This window comes from Porites lutea, chromosome 13, assembly GCF_958299795.1.
Source record: "Porites lutea chromosome 13, jaPorLute2.1, whole genome shotgun sequence".
In the NCBI taxonomy this organism is placed as follows: Eukaryota; Metazoa; Cnidaria; class Anthozoa; order Scleractinia; family Poritidae; genus Porites; species Porites lutea.
In genome coordinates, this window is record NC_133213.1 from 23806826 (window position 1) to 23830769 (window position 23944).

At 38.2% G+C, this 23944-nt stretch overlaps 1 protein-coding gene across 2 annotated transcripts in view; it reads right to left on the minus strand.

The window, feature by feature from the left end:
• LOC140923392 (protein polybromo-1-like) overlaps positions 1-23944 on the minus strand; it is a 40629-nt gene that overhangs the window by 5929 nt on the left and 10756 nt on the right. For both annotated transcript variants that reach the window (XM_073373481.1, XM_073373480.1), the window contains exons 13-44: positions 23604-23673; positions 23403-23501; positions 23092-23184; positions 22561-22752; positions 21653-21706; positions 21459-21536; positions 20530-20619; positions 20093-20156; positions 19877-19958; positions 19195-19297; positions 18917-18970; positions 18127-18294; positions 10853-10904; positions 10186-10268; positions 9595-9662; positions 9407-9446; positions 9217-9303; positions 8695-8895; positions 7879-7967; positions 7337-7403; positions 7137-7208; positions 6787-6888; positions 6429-6503; positions 6095-6250; positions 4219-4306; positions 3687-3762; positions 3304-3476; positions 2211-2305; positions 1728-1799; positions 1508-1612; positions 887-1009; positions 36-113 (exon numbers count right to left, since the gene is read on the minus strand). In XM_073373481.1, the coding sequence (XP_073229582.1) occupies positions 36-113; positions 887-1009; positions 1508-1612; positions 1728-1799; positions 2211-2305; positions 3304-3476; positions 3687-3762; positions 4219-4306; positions 6095-6250; positions 6429-6503; positions 6787-6888; positions 7137-7208; positions 7337-7403; positions 7879-7967; positions 8695-8895; positions 9217-9303; positions 9407-9446; positions 9595-9662; positions 10186-10268; positions 10853-10904; positions 18127-18294; positions 18917-18970; positions 19195-19297; positions 19877-19958; positions 20093-20156; positions 20530-20619; positions 21459-21536; positions 21653-21706; positions 22561-22752; positions 23092-23184; positions 23403-23501; positions 23604-23673 (3049 nt within the window). The remainder of the gene's footprint in view (positions 1-35; positions 114-886; positions 1010-1507; positions 1613-1727; positions 1800-2210; positions 2306-3303; positions 3477-3686; positions 3763-4218; positions 4307-6094; positions 6251-6428; positions 6504-6786; positions 6889-7136; positions 7209-7336; positions 7404-7878; positions 7968-8694; positions 8896-9216; positions 9304-9406; positions 9447-9594; positions 9663-10185; positions 10269-10852; positions 10905-18126; positions 18295-18916; positions 18971-19194; positions 19298-19876; positions 19959-20092; positions 20157-20529; positions 20620-21458; positions 21537-21652; positions 21707-22560; positions 22753-23091; positions 23185-23402; positions 23502-23603; positions 23674-23944) is intronic.

Sequence of the window (23944 nt, forward strand, 5' to 3'; positions counted from 1 at the left end):
TTTTATTAAATTGACCCCAGGTCAGACTTGCTTACCTCTGATTCAGTCGGAGTAGGCTGCATTTGAGCACGTGCTTCATACTCTGCTTTCTTCTGTGCACTCATGTTACGCCACTAGACAGCAAAACAACATAACAAACTCTTAAGCACAACCACAAACTTCTTTTAAACACTACATATAGAGGGTAATTTCCAGCGAACCGGTCTTCAACTAACATGTCTAAAGAAAGAAGACCTCGCCCAGAAATTGCGACGCCGGATCTTAAACTAACACGCCCTTTAAGTCTTGTCTCGTGACAACACTCGCAAAATAACGTAACTCAAGACTGTAAGCAGTCTCTTATTTTTCTTTAGAGCCATAGTGAGATCGAAAGCACGCGCGAGGGGTAAGCGGCGAAGCCGCGAGGAACAAGGACGGAAGCCCTAACAAACAAAAAATGTCCTCTCTCCGCCCCAATCAGAGAGCACAGTGCCCTTCCTTCAGAGGGCTACTCCTTGCGTAGATAAAACAATTTTAATCGCGTTTGATCATGGATTTGGAGTGGCAGTAGCCTAAAATCCCACTAAATACCATTTCTATAAGAACCTATTTTGGCTAAGTTAGAAAAATCTAGGTTCTTATATGTGGGTTTTTACTGTAGTATACAAATTCTTCGACATTGAAAAACGCGTGGCACGTAAAGGAAATCTGTTCTAGTCTTCAGGGTCATTGTTTATGCATTCTAAGCACATTGGCACCCAACGCAGCAATACTTAATAGCTAAAATAAAGTTAAGTTCCTTTTTCATTGATACAAAGGAGACTGGAATAGAAATATGCTTGCATCTACATTGAAGGGTATTGAGGTATGTTTTACGCTTGACAGTTTAGGCTGTTGTGCGGATTACCTCAACTCCAATAATCCGACTTATTTCACCAAATGCATACTCTGGATGTTCCTTTCTAATGGAGGCTCTCATCTCGTGAGAGAACACAAGGTAACCTGACTGACTTCGCGGCTTCTTCACCTTCTAAAATGGAAACGAAATAAAATGCAAGTTGTACCGCGTCTAGTTTTACAGAAGCGGTACCAAATGTACCACATTAATGGTTTCTTTTTGCAACTAATTATATTGTGTATATAACTGCAATGATTTTGTACACGTTAAGAAGTTTAAAAATCTGAGATTTCAGCTATTTTTCAGCTATTAATGATCATCCCCAGTAGCCTTGCAGCCCTTCAGAACCTCTTATTTAATTGGACCCCTATGGGTCGCAGATCTTTTGTTTTCGGGCTCGGTTTCATTGTTAACTTTGTTTGTTCATTGTTTTCCCAACCAATCCCGTGAGGTCTTCCCAGAGCTACAAGGTCATCTGGCAAGGAGACGTTGTGACCGATTGACAAGTATGATCTCACCAAATCCCAACCATTTAACATGGGGTTTAAGTGGTAATATCAAACTAGTTGTTGGTTACTATTAAGGCTTCAAGATAGAGGTACGAAATAAACATAAATATGGAAGACTTACTTTGCTGCTATCACCAGTTGCACCGTCACTAGAGCTCAGAGCAGGAGAATGACTACGTTCATCTTCTAACTGATCCATGTCTTCAATCAACAGGGGAGACGGCGCCTACAAAAGCCATCATTGACAAACAAGTTAATTTAAATTTTAAAAAACATTCCATAAGAGGGCCATTAATCACTGACCTAATAATTCGATCTGTACCGTTTACTGAGGTACTTACCTTTCCAGGTGTGATTGGTTTTTCAAAGAAATAGTATTCATCCTCTTGAACAGTGACAGTCAGGGTGTAACGCTATAAACGAGGAAATAAGTATAAAAACAAAAGTAGCAGATTAAAATAACAGAAAAGAAGTCAAACCAGTATTCGTGATAAAATTTTCCAGCAAGTGTAGATTTTTTTCTTTGACCCAAAGTGCTGTGGCGTAGAAGCGTGGGAGGGGAGGTTACAGACGAAAGCTGTCAGTGTGATTTGCTTTGAAAAAATTAATGATTACTGCTTTTCCAAAACGAAAATTTTTGAAACCCCCTATGATAACCAATTTTGAATTAACCTCACTACCTTGTTTGCCTGTTTGACGACAAGAATTTTTGAGCGAGATCCACTCTTCTGGTAAAACCAAACATTTTCGACTGAACAGCCTATTTATTCATTTGTTCACTAGTAATTTATTCATGAATATATTTCCGTCAAACATTAAAGCACCTTTAATCCTTTCAGTTTTCGGAACTGTCCCTCCTCTTCATCATAGCGAGCTTCATTGAGGTAAATGTCTTTCTCAGGTATCTCTGTAGGGCGGCCTGTTCGCAACAAAACCACTACGTCAATCTCATTGTTTGGGTCAGTTAGTTAGTTAGTTAGTTAGTCAGTCCGTCCGTCAGTGAATGACAGAATCAATCAATGACGTGTGAAAGAGACCCTCTGTACATTGAACGAATGCAGGGAGGATACGGTTTATCTCTGCTTTTCAGTTACCACCACGACACCGATTGTTCATCCTAAGGTCCGGTTCAGACGCCGACCTTTTCACGAGCAGAACCTAATACACTGAATTTTAATGAAGAGTTTGACGTCTGAATCAATTAGGAACGCCTACTTCAATATGGAAAGGCTCAGCTGTTCTTCACGCCTAGCTCGCCTAGGAATTCCGCCTTTAGAGTGACTTTGGAATAGCTTTGATTCAGACGTTGAACTTTTCATGTCCCGAACCTAATGCATAAATTATAATAACGTCTTTTGCAAGCACTTTGACCGAAACGAGCATTTTTCTCCTTTTGAATTTTGTTCGGCTGAAATTGATTTTTAATTTCCATTTGATGCAAAAAAGTATCATGTTGTTGTACTTCTACAAAAAGACTCACTTGCTGGTTAGATGGTTGCATGTACGATATGCCTTGAAGTGACTACGTGATGCAGTTATGAGTCATACGTGCTTGTCTTGGTTTGACTATGTGACTGCTCACCATCGAGTATCCAGTAGCTCAGTGCTTAGAGCATCCGACTAGATCACGAAGATCCTTTCTGGGGCTCGGATTATTATTCCAAGTTTCCAGTTGATGCAAGGACTTATCATTTTGTTGTACTTCTTCAAAAGACTCACTGGGTGGAATTAAGATCGGCGTCTGAATCATTCAGCCGATTTAAATAATCTGGGTCGCTCGGCCCTAATTCGAATTAGGCTCAGCACATGAAAAGTACAGCGTCTGAACCGGGTCTAATAAAACATCATTCTAACAGTAATTGATCCTTAATTCCCCAGTGACATAAAGCAAAGAAAGAAAGAAAGAAATAATCTTACATCTGACATATTCCCTGAATGGTAGAACGCAGCATTTGCCCGCAATACTTGCAACAGGCGTGGTTTCCTCCAGAGAACTCAGAAATACTTCTTTTTCATAAAACATTCTGCTAGGAAGATGCTGAGTATCGGCTGGACTTATAAACCATGGACCATGGAACCACGTTTGACCGCTAAAATGAAACAAACATTTCATTCTTAAGTCTCTTACTATCCTCAAGTTTCATAGAGACTGCGTGATGGATCGTGGAAAGGCACAAAAATCAATAACAGAGAAAAGTTAAGAAGTGCTCATTACACTTGTTACACCAACCAGCCCGATTATGCCAGCAGAGGGTTTGTGTTCACAACAGACTTTGCTGGACATATAGGTCATTACATACCTTCTATCTGTCCATAATTTATCAATCCTGGCCATACACAAATAACCCTCATCTGACCTTACATATATGCAGTCACCTGAGAAGGACAAAAAGGAGTTTGTAACTTATCACTGCAGCCTTGTTGTTTATTAATAATATATTAAGAATCTGCTAATGTTGCCCACAAATTGAGCATTACTTTACCCCATATAAGGTAAGCCAGATTCCGAAGCCACCACAAATTTTTCCAGAATCTGTAATACTTTGCTTTGGAATCCGGAATTCAGCTCAAGGAATCCAGAATTCCACAAAAGATTGGCATGTGGAATCCAAGTTCCACGCTGATGGAATCCAGTACTTAGCACATAGAAACCGAGACTGTCTTGGATTACCTTACAAGGTGTGAATGACTCACATGAACTCACGACTGTAATGACGACAAAAAATATTTTTAAATGTCTTAAGGCCGACTCAGTTTCACATGCACATACCTGGAAGAGACATTAAAGACTGAATAAAGTTAGAGAAAAAATGCAAAAAACTGACTACTCACCAAGTTTAAAAGGAGTATCCCTGACACAAAACTGTTCGTAGTATGTACATCCCTCCTCTGCATTTTGAGGTGACTCCAGGATAACATTCTAGTTAAACATAAAGCATTCAGGCATAGAAGTAAATTTCTCTGCTATTAAAAGTAATGCATTAATGGTCATCTTTGTCGCAGACATTTGTGGCGAACCCAGATCAGAGGCAAGAGAAGGAGGTTAATTAAATATACTAGGGATACCTTCCGGCAAGTGCCAACGAGGCGAATTCGTTTATCTTTTGTGGAATGTGCCTATTCAGGTCTTCGAAATATTTTTTTTTTCTGAATTTTAGAGGTCTAACATGGATTCCGCTATAGAAAAGGATGGCACCCAACTTCAAAACAACAACTTTGGCACATTCTAGGCTTTCACATTTATTAAACAATAAACACATGGCTTGAAGCTTTGTTTGTTGGTAAATATGAGCAAGTTAGCAATTATGTTTCATGGAAAATTCCAATGTATCAAAGCTATAAACGTTAGAAAGAAAAATATAGTTCAAACGCGGCCTTTGACTGCTGAAATTAAAAATAATCATTAAATTCCGAGCAACAGCGTCATCAGGGATAAGAAAAGTATTTCGCATGGTAATATACATAAGAAAAAATATGGTGTAAAGTAAAATGTGTGAAAAGCGCGCAAGAATGGGGCGGAATGTATCAGAGGTATAAAAATATAAACTTGAATAAAATACAAAGATCTAATGAGCGAGTGTCACAGGACAAAGAGTGTCTTGAAAGGCATAATGATAGTGTTCAAAACAGAAGGTCCGCAAATTCGTTGCATTCCTCACGGGAGTTTTGGGCTGTCTAAAAGCAAATCGAGTAGCAAAAAAACGTGCTGGTTGACAAAATCTCTCGAAAGACATAAATAAATTCTAAAATATTAGGTCCGCAAATACGTTGCATTCCTCACGGAAGGTGAGGACTGGCTCAATGTAAATCGACCTGCGAAGAACACGCTGGTTCTGATATAAGTTTTGAGAAAATAACCCTATGCCTTGATCAACTACCGCTTAAAATTCAATTCACAAAGGAAAAGAGAACACTGAAAACCCTGGTTCTGAGTCGAGAAGCGAACACGCTACCTCAATGTAAATAGCGCTGCAAAGAACAAGCTAGTTCTGACAAAAATTTGAGCGTAAAACCCTATTCCTTGATCAGCTGCTGCTTTAAACGCAATTTATAAAGCAAACCAGAGCACTAATTGCCCTTTCAAACTAGAAATCGTATTAAAGCTTGCTCACCAGTTAGGCCCTCTTGAACAGACAACGAACAGCTTCACACTGAATCACCCAATCTTGAACCACGTGTTTAAATACAAGACCATGATGTCACTACCCAAATGTGGGGTCTTACTTACACCCAAATATGGTCAAAAATGCAAATTTTAGAGGGTTACGCAGAATTTGAGAGTTTTTGCCTACATTGCACGGCGTTATAATTCTGCCGCGGAGTCAACCTCGCTTCTTAGCTCGGTTGCCTCGTTGGCAATAAATAAATAAATAAATAAATGACTAAAAGAAACGAGGATTGAAGAAAAGAGGAAACAGGAAAGAAACAGACGACGAAGAGGGGAGCAGAAGAAAAGATAAATAGCTGGAAGGTTTGATGAATTAATGCATGTTTTTTTTTTGTTTAATCTTACCTTTGCTAAAATTTTATGCTCCTTTGTTTTCTGTTATCAGATAACAATGTATGAAAATATAATTTGCATTACAGCAAAAAAAATTGAACGACGGCATGTGTATTTTGGAGGTAAACCCTGGTTTTTCATTTTTTACAAACTCACAGTTTACTTAAATGTTTAACCTTAGGACTGGAGCGTTTAAACCATGCTCACCTTCTTCACATCCTCATGAATTTGACCTTCCACTTCAGTTTCCATTGGCTGCACTCTGTTTTCTTTGTTATCAGCAAAAACAGAGGGCACTCGCTTGGGTTGTAAAGGTTCTTCTCTGGTCACAAGAGTGACATTTGATCGAGGAACAGACCAAACCTTAAAAAAAGAACACAAAATTAAAAACTGAAGCTAAATCATGATTTATCTGTGTAATGAAACATGTTAACCATTATAGCTCTGTGACTCAATTAGTAAAGGGTCTTACTGATGATAAAAAGTTTCCAAGGCCATGAGACAAGAGACAGAATACAGAAGCTGTACAGAAGAGACTTACCTTTGTCTTCTTGAAAGTCTTCGTCTTCACATTGTACCTTGATTCACACACAAACACGTCCTCATCTTTGAAGTTCTTCAAAAGAAATTACACATAACAATAAACTATAAAAAAATAAATGAGAGCTCCTTTTAATTGGTGTTGTTGTGATGTAAAAGAAACAGCTACTTCACTTATAGACATAATTCCAGATATTTACTGCCCGGTATATTCTCATACACGTATCATTGATATTGAGATCTACGTTTGTTGACAAAAGATTCCAATACTGTACAGAAGCTACATTGATAAGCCTTTCCCTTGATAAGTGCTGTTTTTGGCCTTCTCTCACAAAATTATAATACCAACAGAATTATACCTCGGGTTTTTGTTTGAAGTAGTCTTTAACAAACATGACATGGCATTTCCCCATCACTTGACTCAGTTTAGAAGATGCACAGTAGTCACTCTTAAACAATTCCTGAAAGGGCAAATAACAATAGCGTCATAGTATTATAGTTTGTCTGTAATCACCCTAGCTAGTCACCCATTTAGAAGTTCCAAGGGCAGGAACATGGGACGAAGCCCTAAGAATGTCTGCGTAGGAGGCTATTATCACCCCAGTGACAAGAATTTAAAAGAACTTACCAATAAAATCATTGGTACAAAATACTGTTGGTACAATTGAGGGCTTAAGAAAATAAACAGCCTGCATAGAGGTGCTCTTACCTTTTCTAAGAATTTCCTGGTGGCAGTGTGGAATGTTTCCTCAGGTCGATAGAACCAGGTCCCGAACAGCCACTGATGATGGAGAGATGGTAGAAGTCAAGCACACCAAGCACATTTTTTATTGTAGTGTTATATAAGAAGGAAAAGCCTGTTATAATATATTGCTAGTTTATCCCAAGAGACTTGGAACAATTCTTTACCTGTTCACCACTGCCATCCTTATAAAGTTTCTCAACACACACAACATGCGGCTGGAGTTTCTCTTCCCTGGAATATGAAGAAATACTCATTAAACTGTGAAATTTGCATCCTGTTTTGGAGAGGTGTTGGCGTCAATTATAAAGAGTATCTCAAAAAAACTTTTAAAGTTATGCCACATTGACAATGTGACTTCGACACGTTAAAGGGCTTAAGGGTTTCATAATGTTTGGGATTGTGTGATGTGTACATGATTCCAGCTTCCTTTGGCCCCATTTTCCCCTCTAGTCGTCACGCCAGGAAATGGTTATGCTGTCACAAAATCTGTTCCAAGGTTAAAACGTAGTTTTCTTCGGTCGATTTTAGGGCCACGAAACAAGGAAATCCTAAATAAAACAATGTATACTCACGACTGGTTTCGTCTGAAAATTGATTTAACCTACTACAGTCATAATTCTACTGAAGTGTTATGAGGCCAAAGGTGCCAAGATTGCTCATTACTTGACCATTCTTCTGAAGAGTTGTTTAAACTATGAGTAATTACCTTGGTTCTACAAGGACAAAATCCCCAACATGGATTTGAAATTCTCTGTAGGTCATCTCCTGTTGACATGCATCATCACTGACTGGTACCTGTAACATGATTTGAAGCATATTACTCCTTCAATACAGCTATAATTGTTATTACAGTTTAAGGAACTGCCCCTATCATCTCGTAATTTCTCTTTTTGTACCCCTATCCCAATCAGTTGTGCTTTCAGTAATCAGCAGTTTTCATTAAACGTATTCGCCTATTCTTCAAGCAAGAGGGTGCTAAGTAATTAATTAATTAATTTAATTTCAAAAACTTTTAAGGCGCAAATATCTATATAAATATATTCAAATGCGCCAATAGGCCATTTTACAGTTATGGATGGAAGCGAGGCTGAGGGTGACCTTGTTTTGATACAAACCTTCTTTGCTTTGTTATGGAAATTGTTCTCGAAAAATACTGGTTAGCATAAGAATAACTTGATTTACATAATAAAGCAGGAAGGTTTGTATCAAAACAAGGTCACCCTCAGCCTCGCTTCCATACACAACTGTAAAATGGCCTATTAATTAATTTTTTTTTTTTTTACTTTTCCTCTGTATGGTCATCATCTTTGATTTTGAAGGCAGAGAAAGATTGGGGAGAGCTGAACATGTGATAGAGGCGAAAGACACTCTAGTGAATACTAGTGCTCACATCCCCCCTCCCTCCAAAAATGCCTGCCCTGCACGTCAGGTATCAACCAAATGTCACTCCTTCTAAGACAAATGTTTTAAGCAGAGAAAACCTTATTCTGAACGGCCATAAATCAAACATGTCTTTACTCACCTGTGTCTGCTGTGTGGCCTGTTGCTTGGCATCTTCTTTGGCCTCTGCTTCAGCTTTGGTTTTTCTTTCCTCATCCAGCTCCTGAGACAGGTGTCTTTTGATGATAACAAGGGCTGGAGACACAAACCTCTCACCATCTTTACAAAGTTTGTCCCTTTGGCTCAAAAACAACCGCTGTAACTCAACAGCATCATCATACATCTAGGAAAAATCAAAATTGATATTACTACTGTTGAAAATTACTTCACTTGACATCATAATAGCTTTAATACACGCACACTCAATATCTTGATTATGTTTATGCCATCACCTGGTAGAGTGACAACAATTTTTTCAACATATTGGTTTTAACGCAGCTGTATCATCAAACTCGTTCCCAGAGTTCTCTAAACCTGGGATTAAGGTTGCTGTATCATTGTCTAACACAAATAACGTGAATAAGAATTTCAATCTCTATCAGTAATAGTATTGTTACCACTTGTTGTTGTTAACCACGGGTGTCAATAACTATTGCCAGCTCACCTCAGAATCTGACCGACTTATTTCCCTGGCTTTCTCCAAAACCGCAAAAACGTCTTCTTGAAATCTGTCTAGCCTGCGGTATTGGCCCTGGAAAAGAAAGACACAAGTGAATTTTAAATCCTTTATTTTGTGTGAATGAACCATAAAAGTTCAATAATGTGGATAATTTAATGTAGATTCTTTCCCGTACCTTTCTGAGCGCTTCTCCAATACTGATCAGGGACAAGCGTCTAGAGTTAAAGGATAAATGACATTGTACATTAAACACGGTGCAATTAAAAAACTGATAAATACTGATGTAATTACGTCAATCTTATTTAAGTTACAGAGTAAGGTTTTTGAAAACATGAATAAATGTCTGAATGACAATGTACATACTTGCTACCACCTCCTTGAAGAACAGATAATTCTGTTAATGAATCACTAAAACAGCGCCCTTCCTCATCCTTAAAGCAACACAACAGACCAGACATTAACAACGGATCCTTATTCAAAAAAAGAAAAACTCCAATGTAATAAATGAAGACATTATTTTTAGATGATGTTGTTGATTTGAGATTGGATAGATATCATCAATTAACTCATTCAACTCTGGAGATTTTGTTCAAAACGGTGGTGCTGTTTCAAGTTAGTCAAGCCATTTTCTGGTCACCTTCTAGCTGAAGAGAAGAAAACGTTTTTGGTCAAGACACACAATAGTTTTTCTTGTTGTTGTTGTTCAAGTTACAGAATTCTTTGCAGGCCCAACGAGGTCAAATGCCTTGGGCGTTGGTCTTTATTCAGTGAGACTTGATATTAAATACACTTTCATTATTCTCGAAATCAAAAGTGTCCTTCAATTCTAATCTGAGCATTTTTCTTTTCTGACAAATAGGTCCAACAAGTACCTGGAAAACTCCAGTGGTATTTTGCGTGAATTTTTTGAAGGTAGTTTCATGTCACAGGCCTTCAATTAAAAGTACATCTTACCACGTGATTCATAATAGACTGGTAGAGTGCATTGAGAAGTTTGCGAACTACATCCTGCATGTTGGGCACTTTGCTCTCTTCACCTGATCAGAAAGGAGAAAATCTACAAATCATGCCTTAATCCAGCTAACTGGACTGTTAATTATATAAAAAGTACATTTGTCACTCTACAGAAAGCATAACGAGTTAAAAAAATCATCAAAAAGTTACAATATGGCAAGGATAATTGTGAGAAATATTACTAGTGTTCACATTGAGAGATCCCTTTCAAGGACTGGTAATATTCATTGTAGGTGAAGCATGATCGTCCTGGTGATCATAATCCTGAATAGAACTGTTGTTGACAGTGACTGATGACAACCAGTGTGGTAGTCACCTTCAGAGTCAAAGTTCAGTTGATGGTATTAACTCTGGTTATCGATTTTGAGGATCAGATACAGTAGTATTAGTCTTCAGCCAAGTGGAGTGGTATTGAACAGAAGGCAGTCTGTTCCCACTTACACTGTCTGGCGCAAATTACAACATCACTTCCCCACAAATATTAATTTACTTACATTGTCTAACTATAAATAGAGATAACTAATTCTGCCATGATCTTTCATAATCAGCATTCCTATTCTTGCTCAGAGGACTTACCTACTATAATTTTATGTGTTAAATAACTTACCAACAAGCTCTGCTTTCTTCCTCAAAAGTTCTCTTGCAAGACTTAAAGAATCCTGCAAAAAATCAAACAGCAATCCTAACACTACCCATCAAATAAAGAAAACATAAAATTACTGCTTAATTAAAACAACTTTTAGTACACCAGTTCTGAAGTCAATTTACAAATGGGGGATAAGTAGAAAAAGCTTAAATTGATTAAATTACAGTCTTGGTACAAAAGTAAAAGCCTAAACTATGCACGTAAAATTACGTTATCTTTTTGGACATCTAACACAAATCAAATATTAACTATTTAACGTATGGGGTCTGCCCCTGCAATTCACGTTTCACGCTCCTCTAAAGGTACATAGTGATGGGCTATTTCTAGTGTTTGCGGTCAGAGAGTTCCAGGCACGTAGAGAGCGATAGTAAAATGACCGTTGGGCAAAAACTGTTTTGCACAGAGAGAGATTTAGATTATCCCTTTTCCTGGTGTTGTTGGGTACTATCACTGACTAATAGCTGATCTTTGATGAAGGGCCTCCCTAATTCCCAAAGAACGGGAGAGATGTGATCAAACGTTTTAGTATCTGCTAATACGCGAGCGGCAAAGTTTTGCCCTAATTGTAACTTCTGTAGATTTTGCCTAGAGGAGCCCGCCCAGATAGTGAAACAGTAAACACGTTTAATAAAAGTAAGGGAATACAAAATAGTTGACAAGACGGGCTTAGTGAACAGCTGTCTCACCTTACTAATCTGACATAACATGGACAGGAGAAAACGATGTTAAGGTGTTTATATGATAGTTAAATTTCAGGTATGAGTCCAGTATAATGACTAAGTCTTTCACTGGGGAAACCGGAAAGAGTTCTCGGTCAAGGGAAGGTACTCGCACGCCTGATACCCTGCTGGAAAACACTGAGGAAACCGGAAAGAGTTCTCGGTAAAGGAAAGGTACTCGCATGTCTGATACCCTGCTTAGGAGCTGCCTTGTCTCGAAAATGAGTCTGGTTTTATCCCTAGTGATATGTGTTTCCCCACTTACGAAAGACATATCAATAGAAATATGTGTTCCCCCACCTAAGACACACATATCCCTAGTGATATTGGTTCCCCTACCTGGGAAACACATATCCCGAGTGATATGTGTTTCCCCACCTGGGAAACACATATCCCTAGTGATATGTGTTCCCCCACCTGGGAAACACATATCCCTAGTGATATGTGTTCCCCTACCTGGGAAACACTTATCCCTAGTGATATGTGTTCCCCTACGTGGGAAACACATATCCCTAGTGATATGTGTTCCCCAACCTGGGAAACACTTATCCCTAGTGATATGTGTTCCCCTACGTGGCAAACACATATCCCTAGTGATATGGGTTCCCCCACCTGGGAAACACATATCCCTAGTGATATGTGTTCACCCACCTGGAAAACACATATCCCTAGTGATATGTGTTCCCCTACGTGGGAAATACATATCCCTAGAGATATGGGTTCCCCCACCAGGGAAACACATATCCCTAGTGAAATGTGTTCCCCCACCTGTGAAACACATTTCCCTAGTGATATCGGTTCCCCAACGTGGGAAAAACATATCCCTAGTAATATGTGTTTCCCCACCTGGGAAACACATATCGCTTGTGATATGTGTTCCCCTACGTGGGAAACACATATCCCTAGTGATATGGGTTCCCCCACCAGGGAAACACATATCCCTAGTGATATGTGTTCCCCCACCTGTGAAACACATTTCCCTAGTGATATCGGTTCCCCCACGTGGGAAAGACATATCCCTAGTAATATGTGTTTCCCCACCTTGGAAATACATATCCCTAGTGACATGTGTTCCCCCACCTGCGAAACACATATCCCTAGTGATATCTGTTCCCCCACCTGGAAAACACATATCCCTAGTGATATCTGTTCCCACACCTTTGAAAAACATATCCCTAGTGATATGTGTTCCTCTACGTGGGAAACACTTATCCCTAGTGACATGGGTTCCCCCACCTGGGAAACACATATCCCTAGTGATATGTGTTCCCCCACCTGGAAAACACATATCCCTTGTGATATGTGTTCCCCCACCTGGGAAACACATATCCCTAGTGATATGTGTTCCCCCACCTGGGAAACACATATCCCTAGAAATATGTGTTCCCCTACGTGGGAAACACATCCTTAGAGATATGTGTTCCCCCACCTGGGAAACATATATCCCTAGTGATATGTGATATTGACATTTTTCCAAAGGGGTTAACCCATGGTTTTGGTCAAAAAATAACCATTTTTCCAACTTTTTTTTTAGGCAATATAGGCCAGGACAATGTCTTTAACGATATTCTAGAACGAAAAAACGCCTTTCTAAGCTATAAAAACAAGATGTTCAAAAAGTCGAAAAATTGACATTTTTCCAGAGAGGTTAACCCATGGTTTTGGTCCAAAAATGGCCATTTTTCCGACTTTTTTTTTTTTAGGCAATATAGACCAGAAAAATGTCTTTAACGATATTCTAGAACGAAACAACGCCTTTCTAAGCTATAAAAACAAGATGTTAAAAAAGTCGAAAAATTGTCATTTTTCCAAACGGAGTAACCCATGGTTTTGGTCCAAAAATGGAGATTTTTCCAACTTTTATTCTTAAGCAATATAGGCAACGAAAATGTCTTTAAGGATATTCTAGAACAAAAAAACGCCCTTCTAAGCTATAAAAACAAGATGTCCAAAAAGTCGAAAAATTGACATTTTTCCAAAGGGGTTAACCCATGGTTTTGGTCCAAAAATGGCCATTTTTCCAACTTTTTTTTTTTAGGCAATAAAGCCCAGGAAAATATCTTTCACGATATTCTAGAACGAAAAAACGCCTTTCTAAGCTATAAAAACAAGATCTTCAAAAAGTCCAAAAATTGAGATTTTCCCAGAAGAGTTGACCCATGGTTTTGGTCAAAAAATGGCCATTTTCCAAATTTTTTTTTTAGGCAATATAGGCCAGGACAATGTCTTTAACGATATTCTAGAACGAAAAAACGCCTTTCTAAGCTATAAAAACAAGATCTTCAAAAAGTCGAAAAATTGACATTTTTCCAAAGGGGTTAACCCATCGTTTTGGTCCAAAAATGGCCATTTTTCCAACTTTTTTTTTTTAGGCAATAAAGGCCAGGAAAATGTCTTTAACGATATTCTAGAAGGAAAACACGCCTTTCTAAGCTATAAAAACAAGATCTTCAAAAAGTCGAAAAATTGACATTTTTCCAGAAGAGTTGACCCATGGTTTTGGTCGAAAAATGGCCATTTTTCTAACTTTTTTTTTTAGGCAATATAGGCCAGAGCAATGTCTTTAACGATATTCTAGAACGAAAAAACGCCTTTCTAAGCTATAAAAACAAGATCTTCAAAAAGTCGAAAAATTGACTTTTTTCCAAAGGGGTTAACCCATGGTTTTGGTCAAAAATGGCCATTTTTCCAACTTTTTTTTTTTAGGCAATAGAGGCCAGGAAAATGTCGTTAACGATATTCTAGAACGAAAAAACGCCTTACTAAGCTATGAAAACAAGATCTTCAAAAAGTCAAAAAATTGACATTTTTCCAAAGAGGTTAACCCATGGTTTTGGTCCAAAAATGGCCATTTTTCCAACTTTTTTTTTTTTTAGGCAATATAGACCAGAAAAATGTCTTTAACGATATTCTAGAACGAAACAACGCCTTTCTAAGCTATAAAAACAAGATCTTCGAAAAGTCGAAAAATTGACATTTTTCCAAAGGGGTTAACCCATGGTTTTGGTCCAAAAATGGCCATTTTTCCAACTTTTCTTTTTTAGGCAATATAGGCCAGGAAAATGTCTTTAACGATATTCTAGAACGATATTTTATTCCCCCACCTGGGAAACAAATATGCCTAGTGAAATGTGTTCCCCCACCTGGTAAACACATATCTATGGTGATACGTGTTCCCCCACCTGGGAAACACATATCCCTAGTGATATGTGTTCCCCCACCTGGGAAACACTTATCCCTAGTCATATGTGTTCCCCTACGTGGGAAACACATATCCCTAGTGATATGGGTTCCCCCACCTGGGAAACATATATCCCTAGTGATATGTGTTCCCCCACCTGGGAAACACTTATCCCTAGTGATATGTGTTCCCCTACGTGGGAAACACATATCCCTAGTGATATGGGTTCCCAAACCTGGGAAACACATATCCCTAATGATATGTGTTCCCCCACCCGGGAAACACATATCCCTAGTGATATGTGTTCCCCTACGTGGAAAACACATATCCGTAGAGATATGTGTTCCCCCACCTGGGAAACACATACCCTAGTGATATGTAATATTGACATTTTTCGAAAGGGGTTAACCCATGGTTTTGGTCCAAAAATGGCCATTTTTCCGACTTTTTTTTTTTAGGCAATATAGACCAGAAAAATGTCTTTAAAGATATTCTAGAACGAAACAACGCCTTTCTAAGCTATAAAAACAAGATGTTAAAAAAGTCGAAAAATTGTCATTTTTCCAAACGGGGTAACCCATGGTTTTGGTCAAAAAATGGAGATTTTTCCACCTTTTTTTTTTAGGCAATATAGGCAACGAAAATGTCTTTAAGGATATTCTAGAACGAAAAAACGCCTTTCTAAGTTATCAAAACAAGATGTCCAAACAGTCGAAAAATTGACATTTTTCCAAAGGGGTTAACCCATGGTTTTGGTCCAAAAATGGCCATTTTTCCAACTTTTTTTTTTTAGGCAGTAAAGCCCAGGAAAATGTCTTCAACGATATTCTAGAACAAAAAAACGCCTTTCTCAGCTATAAAAACAAGATCTTCAAAAAGTCGAAAAATTGACATTTTTCCAGAAGAGTTGACCCATGGTTTTGGTCGAAAAATGGCCATTTTTCCAGCTTTATTTTTTTGGGCAATATAGGCCAGGACAATGTCTTTAACGATATTCTAGAACGAAAAAACGCCTTTCTAAGCTATAAAAACAAGATCTTCAAAAAGTCGAAAAATTGACATTTTTCCAAAGGGGTTAACCCATGGTTTTGGTCCAAAAATGGCCATTTTTCCAACTTTTTTTTTTTAGGCAATAAAGCCCAGGACAATGTCTTTAACGATATTCTAGAACGAAAAAACGCCTTTCTAAGCTATAAAAACAAGAAGTTCAAAAAGTCGAAAATTGACATTTTTCCAAAGGGGTTAACCCATGGTTTTGGTCCAAAAATGGCCATTTTTCCAACGTTTTTTTTTTAGGCAATAAAGCCCAGGAAAATGTCTTTAACGATATTCTAGAACGAAAAAACGCCTTTCTAAGCTATAAAAACAAGAAGTTCAAAAAGTCGAAAATTGACATTTTTCCAAAGGGGTTAACCCATGGTTTTGGTCCAAAAATGGCCATTTTTCCAACGTTTTTTTTTTAGGCAATAAAGCCCAGGAAAATGTCTTTAACGATATTCTAGAACGAAAAAACGCCTTTCTAAGCTATAAAAACAAGATCTTCAAAAAGTCGAAAAATTGACATTTTTCCAAAGGGGTCAACCTATGGTTTTGGTCGAAAAATGGCCATTTTCCAACTTTTTTTTTTTGGCAGTATAGGCCAGGAAAATGTCTTTAACGATATTCTAGGACGAAAGAACGCCTTTCTAAGCTATAGAAACAAGATGCTCAAAAAGTCGAAATACTGACATTTTTCCAAAGGGGTTAACCCATGGTTTTGGTCCAAAAATGGCCATTTTACCAACTTTTTTTTTTTAGGCAATATAGGCCAGGAAAATATCTTTCACGATATTCCAGAACGATATTCTATTCCCCCACCTGGGAAACACATATCCCTAGTGATATGTGTTCCCCTACGTGGGAAACACATATCGCTAGTGATATGGGTTTCCCTACGTGGGAAACACATATGCCTAGTGATATGAGTTTCCCCACCTGGGGAAACACATATTCCTAGTGATATGTGTTCCCCCACCTGGGAAACACATATCCCTAGTGATATGTGTTCCCGCACCTGGGAAACACTTATCCCTAGTGATATGTGTTCCCCTACGTGGGAAACACATATCCCTAGTGATATGGGTTCCCCCACCTGGGAAACACATATCCCTAGTGATATGTGTTCCCCCACCTGGGAAACACATATCCCTAGTGATATGTGTTCCCGCACCTGGGAAACACTTATCCCTAGTGATATGTGTTCCCCTACGTGGGAAACACATATCCCTAGTGATATGGGTTCCCCCACCTGGGAAACACATATCCCTAGTGATATGTGTTCCCCCACCTGGGAAACACATATCCCTAGTGATATGTGTTCCCGCACCTGGGAAACACTTATCCCTAGTGATATGAGTTTCCCCACCTGGGGAAACACATATCCCTAGTGATATGTGTTCCCCCCCCCCCCCCTTGAAACACATATGCCTAGTGATATGTGTTCCCCCACCTGGGAAACACTTATCCCTAGTGATATGTGTTCCCGTACGTGGGAAACACATATCCCTAGTGATATGGGTTCCCCCACCTGGGAAACACATATCCCTATTGATATGTGTTCCCCCACCTGGGAAACACATATCCCTAGTGATATGTGTTCCCCCACCTGAGAAACACATTTCCCTAGTGATATGTGTTCCCCCACCTGGGAAACACATATCCCTAGTGATATGTGTTTCCCCACCTGGGAAACACTTATCCCTAGTGATATGTTTTTCCCTACGTGGGAAACACATATCCCTGGTGATATGGGTTCCCCCACCTGGGAAACAAATATCCCTAGGGATATGTGTTCCCCCACCTGGGAAACACATATCCCTAGTGATATGGGTTCCCCTACGTGGGAAACACATATCCCTAGTGATATGTGTTCTCCCACCCAGGGAAACACATATCCCTAGTGATATGTGTTCCCCCAGCAGGGAAACACATATCCTTAGTGATATGTGTTTCCCTACCTGGGAAACACATATTCCTAGTGATAGGTGTTCCCCTGTTGCAATTTGTTTACCAATGGAGCAGTTAGGAGTCCTTGAGATTTCGTTGAAATTTGTCTGTGTTCTAGATCGAATTGGAATTATTTTTAAAGGGTTGGTGTTTAAGGAGAGCGGAAAAATCGGAGTACCCCAAGAAAAACCTCTGGGAGCACATTTGGTGTTGACCCCTGGATTCGAACCAAAGGTGGGAGGACTGTCACCACTGTGCCACCCTTGCTCCCAAAAAAATTGTGTAAAAAGTTTTCAGTCTTATTTTGGAAAACAAGATAGTCACAATATTATATGAACTGAGCACTGTACCTTATAAACCTGTGAGTCAGGCTCATTATATCGACAAGCATTATCAAACATGAGCTGAAAGTCTGACATGAAATCATCCAAGGTCTGGTACTGATCTCCATACAGTTTAGTGTTTATCTTGGACATGTCTATAGGCTTCTTTATCAGTGTGTAATAGTCTGGGTATTCCTGAAAAAAATAAATAAATAAATAAATAAAACACAAAAATTGTAGTCATTAACTGAAAGGAAAATCTCCTTGCCTGATAAGGAAGCTATATTACTTTAAGTTTAATCACCCAAGTTCTGAGGATCCCAGGGCTGTCATTAAGGGCCGGTAGCCAGCCAAAACCGCTGGCTAGTTAGTTATCCTTAGCCAGCTACTTTCATCTCCTTCTACCATCACTGCTAACAAAAAAAGTACCATTGAATAATGATGATGAATGAATTGAGTGCATAATTAAACAGGGTTTGATCTGTGAAACTTTCGAACCATGTGGTGTTTTGAAATGCCTGGGACATTTTGATGGCATTGTTCCCAGTCTTACGTGTATTCTGACGAAGCAACATATCATCCGTGGTGGAGAAATATGTCTTCAAACCCCTGGAAATGGCATTTCCAAGACTCTTAATTCCAAAATGTCCGTAGATGCTTTGGCCCTCAAGAACTTGTGCCTTTGGTGCGAGTTCCAAAGCTGCCTACTATTCATCATCAGCTTGCCACTTAAAAACGTTTTGACAGCCCTGGGATCCAGCACAAAAGTGAGTTGTTCATTTATTCCCTGACAAATTACATTTCCCAGTTTACTCACCGCTCTTGAAGGCAGCTTCTGGAAAATGAGACAAAGTTGTCTTCCATGGCTGTCCTAAGAGTGAAAACAACAGCAACATATCATAACAAGCATATTAAGTTAAGAGATCTAGACACTGTACAATGTACCTGTAACATTTACTAACACACTAAAATAATTAATGTAACCATCTGAAGGGAATGCTTTAACGCAATTTTCTGAGGTAAAAATATTTGCTTGATAACCCCAATCATTGATGATAAGGAAAACAATGATTCCAACAAACTAAAATAACTTACAGTGCAGTCTTTAACAGCATTAAACAGTTCTCGACAGAGCTCTTTTAACTCATTTGTTGCTGATGGTACATGGCTGTACTTCTTAGCTGACACAGGTGAAGATCTACAAAAAGTTTCCAACATGATAACAATGTAGGCCTACAATAGTGGGCTTGGGTGGATATGTTTATACAACAAAAATTTGCTGTGCTGGATTCTTCTTCAATGTGACTCTTACCAGTAATAAACACAGTAAAGGCATTTAGAAATGTTTGCGCAAGAGGATCAGATAAGTAGTAACAGTCTTCAGTCAAGTGGAGTGGTATTAAACAGAAGGCAGTCTGTTCCCACTGACCATTGTCTGGCGCAAATTACAACATCACTTCCTTTGCACTTGAGTCTAACACTACCCTCAAATTTGCACTTGACAAGACAATCATTAAGTTATATAACCTGACAATAACTTTTCAAAATGAATGATGTGCTATAAGAAAAAAAATCAAACAATCAAATAATCAAACAATCAGTCAGTTAGTGTCTGACAAATTTTTAAACTTGACCTAAGGGGAGAACAAACTGCTTACATAACCTTCCCAAATGGAATGGAACAAACCATATTACTTTTAGCATTTTTCAGAAATTATCTCCAGTTTCCCCCATGCAAGTAATGAACAAAACCTAATGTAAGGTAGGTGCAACTTACGATATTCTGCCAGACTTTGTGGGCGTTGCTTGTTTGGCAGGTACTGCCTGACCAGCTGATGTACCTCCTTCTGCAGAAGTAACTGTTGAAAACCCACGTCAATTACATGACAGATCCCCAGTCAGCAAATAATCAAGAATAACCCAGTTTACAAGGGAAATGTTATGATATTGACAGACATACACATAATCAGATAATGTTCTAATGTATAAAAACCTGGGTAAACTGGACCAAGTGATTTTCTTTTCTTCCTCAACACTTTCTCCAGAGTACAGGCATCCTATATAACACAAGACAAAAGATCAGACCTGCAATAGGATAACAATTCCACAACCACAGTTGCCAGATATTTGGCACCATCATTTACCATCTTCATAATAATTTTTTACTATTACTTCATAACATTTTACAGAATGTAAAACAACATATATCTTGAATAGCATGAAATTAATGTCCAAAAATGTGTAAACAGCAATGATCAATGCCTAGTTATGTTTTTTCTCTTGTGAAAGGAAAACCAAGACTTTGGGGGGATGACATTAGCACTTAAAGCTCATTTATCAAAATAGGTAGAGTTACCTAGCAGTGGACTTTCCAAGCAATAACAATAATGAAAATCTAAAGTAAAAGAATCAGTAAGATGAGGACTGAACCTGGAAGACTTGAGAAGCCTCTTCATTATAATATCTGGCATTGTCAAACATAACTTCAAAATCTAGCATCAGATCCTCCTCACCAGAATACTGTGGCAATGAATACAGAAATAAATAAATAAAAAAACATTGTGTCATTGTTATAAGTTCACAAAACAAGAGGCAAGTGAATGTTATCCAGCCCTAAACTATTAAGGACCATAATGATGACTATCATAAATCTGGATGTAATAGGTAAGTAAGTAAGTAAAGCATTTATTTATACACAATAAGATTACAGCAATGCTGATGTGGTCGTGTGCAAAATTTAGAAGTAATAAAAACTATTTACACGACAAAGAATTAAAAATACAAAAGCTAAAAAAGGATTCAAAACTACTAATAGCACTTAAACAATTACAATGGATAAAATCTAGCAGAGTGTTTAAAATTTTCTAAACAAGTAATTTTTTTTATTTCATTATCAAGGTCCACATGAATATAAAAATTGTTCAAAGCTACAAATGAAGCACATCTACAGGTAAAGATTTGTCCACTTTATTCCCTTAAAAATATCTATAGTAGGCATGAAATCATACTTACAAATACATCTGTAGATCTAGCCTGAGAAAACAGCTGACATTTGGCAATGCTACCAATGGTTTCTCCGCCAAATGACGTCTCAGAAACGAGTGCAGAAATTCCATACTGACGACGCATCATTACCCAGTTCTGGGTAGTGCTTCTGATTAGTTGAATCAGATTTCCCATGCAGCTAACCAATCAGAAGCACCACCCAGATCTGGGTAGTGACGCGTCATCAGTATGGAATTTCGGCGCTCATTTCTCAGAAGTCATTTGGCAGGGAAACCAGTGGTAGCATCACCAAATATTAAATGTCGGCTGTTTTCTCAAGCTACCGTAGATCCCACAGCATAACAATCAATTACCTTGTTATCTCTGATGTTGTTCTCAATCTGGCTCAAGCAGACAGGTTCAGATATCACTTGATAGTAATCTGGGTAATCCTAGTTAAAGAACATGGTCGTATAGATAAGTCACCACCAATGTTTCACTTTCAGCGGTTAGTTTCAAACAGCTACAGATAGGCTACGTATAAAAACACAACTGAAAAGCACCAAACCTGTGCTGAGGGAAGTTCCACAAATATTGCCGAAAGGTATCTTCCGTTTTCATCCTACAAGGATTTAAAGGGTTTCTTTATTAATTGCCATTTGCATTGTTCCTCAGGGCTGTCAGTAAGGGCCGGGGGCTCCCCTGGCTCCTATAAACATGACCCCCAGTTACTTTCATAAAGAACAACATACTAGGCACATTTTAATATGCATGAGCTATTTTGAAAGCCTCAGTGTAACCCGACCAAGAATCTACCCTTTTCACCCTAAATCAGATACACATGTGCCACTGGCGTCAGACTACACGATTTGCGATTTTCAATCTGGAACAAAGTACATACGTTGTACCGTTCGAGAAAGCTGAATTAGGTTATAAATGTCTTGAAGCAGCACCCATACTAAAATATAAACTCTTAAACATCTGTATCATTGTATGCAGTGTTTGAATCATAAAGATATTTAAATGTTATGATTGTAAACACCTTTAGCTGTAATAAAAGACAAAAAAATTGTGAAGAACCAAAAAGGCAGTCTCAAAGTGCATTTGTTTGACCTTTAGAAATATTATGTTTAGATGCCACATTCTCATTGGTTCCTAGCATCAACTCATAGTACCTCCAACCTTAAGCTTACTGGCCCATCACCCTGCAACACAGATACGAACACACAAAGCCACAAAACTACGAAGATAGATATGTTCAGACCACTGAGAAAAAAAGGAAATATTGAAAACTATGTAGAACCAATTAAGGAACTTTCTAGCTGTTCAATGTCCTGCCTACTAAATGCATAATTATATCAGGCAACTTGAAATCTTAGTGACAGCCCTGTTCAGAAGCAATTAACCATACAATAATGATAAGTGAGCTGCTGACAGAGAAACCAAATTATAAAGCTGACATGTGTTTCACATTACCTGATAGTTTACCACAGCTTTATAAAGCTGACGCATCCTCTTCCTCAGCACAATAGGATCAACTTCTTCTGTCTTTTTGCTCTTCTTGGGTTTTCTGACTTCAGTTTTTGGTTTTCTGTAAACAACACTGGCACTAGCTTCTTCTTTTGCAGCTGATGGTTCAGTTTCCATTTTTTTGGGTTTCTTTTTTCTCTAAAATAAACATGAAAAAAGGGAACAGTACAGACATTTTTCCTTTATCAGTTAAACGTAATCACTTATGAGACAAAATTACTTGTTATAACCACAGCAGAAAAATTCAGTGATATTATTTTTAGCTTACAGTATACTATTTTTCAAGAGAACCATGCAAGTAACCACCCTCTGAGGGCTTTCACTTCATCTGTGTGACAGTGACATTGACAAACCCTTATTCTCTTTCATTTTCTAAACTCTTCATCTGCATTTTCTTGTCTTCAAAACAACTAGACTATCACTTGACAGTTGGCATCACTACAAGACAGTAGTATAAAGACGCTTTAAAATCACTACCTTGTATTCCTCCAATGAAATTCCTTTCTCTTCCATGTATTTCATCACTTCTACTTTCTTTTTCTTCATGTGTTCTTGCATTCTATGAGCATCCTGTAAAACAAAATCAAGGTTACAAATTGGGTGGGTGAATAGACTATGGTGGAGAGGAGGGGGAGGGGTGGGGAGAGAACACTTAAACAATGCACAGAATTACTAAATATGTACTAAGAATGTATACCTCAGAGTTATTGTTGCACTAATTACTTGGAAGACAAAAAAACATTTCAAGTTTTATAATAAGACAAAATTTTACGCAGGTAATATTATACCTTGTAAAGCATTGAGTTGGGTTCATTGTACGTTTGGGCATTTTGAAAGCACAAATCCATATCTTTCTCCAATTCTTCAAGGCTTTCATACTGGCCAGTCTAAAGATAAATGCATGGTATATGTAAACAGTAAATAACCTTCTTTGGTTTCAGGGATGTCCTACAAACTGTAACTGGCAGCTATGGTTTGATTTTTCTTACCTTTATCTGAGACCTGATTTTGGATAAGGCAATAGGCTGCTTGATGACTTCATAATAATCAGGGTATGCTCTGAGTTGAACATAAAAATAAGATAGATCAGGGAATAAAGTTTAATAGTTAGCAAGTGAAAGAGATAACATCACCTGCAAAATTCAACAATTAGGGGACTCTGATAACAATATTAGATCAGATGTGTGTGACAATAGCTACATTGTAGTTCACTGGTTTGATTTTAATCTTACTTTGCATTGGTTTTGCATAAAGGTGAAATACTTACAAAAATATATGTAATCAGATTTAAAAAATTCTGTATATTGTAACGAAAAAAAAAAAAGAAACC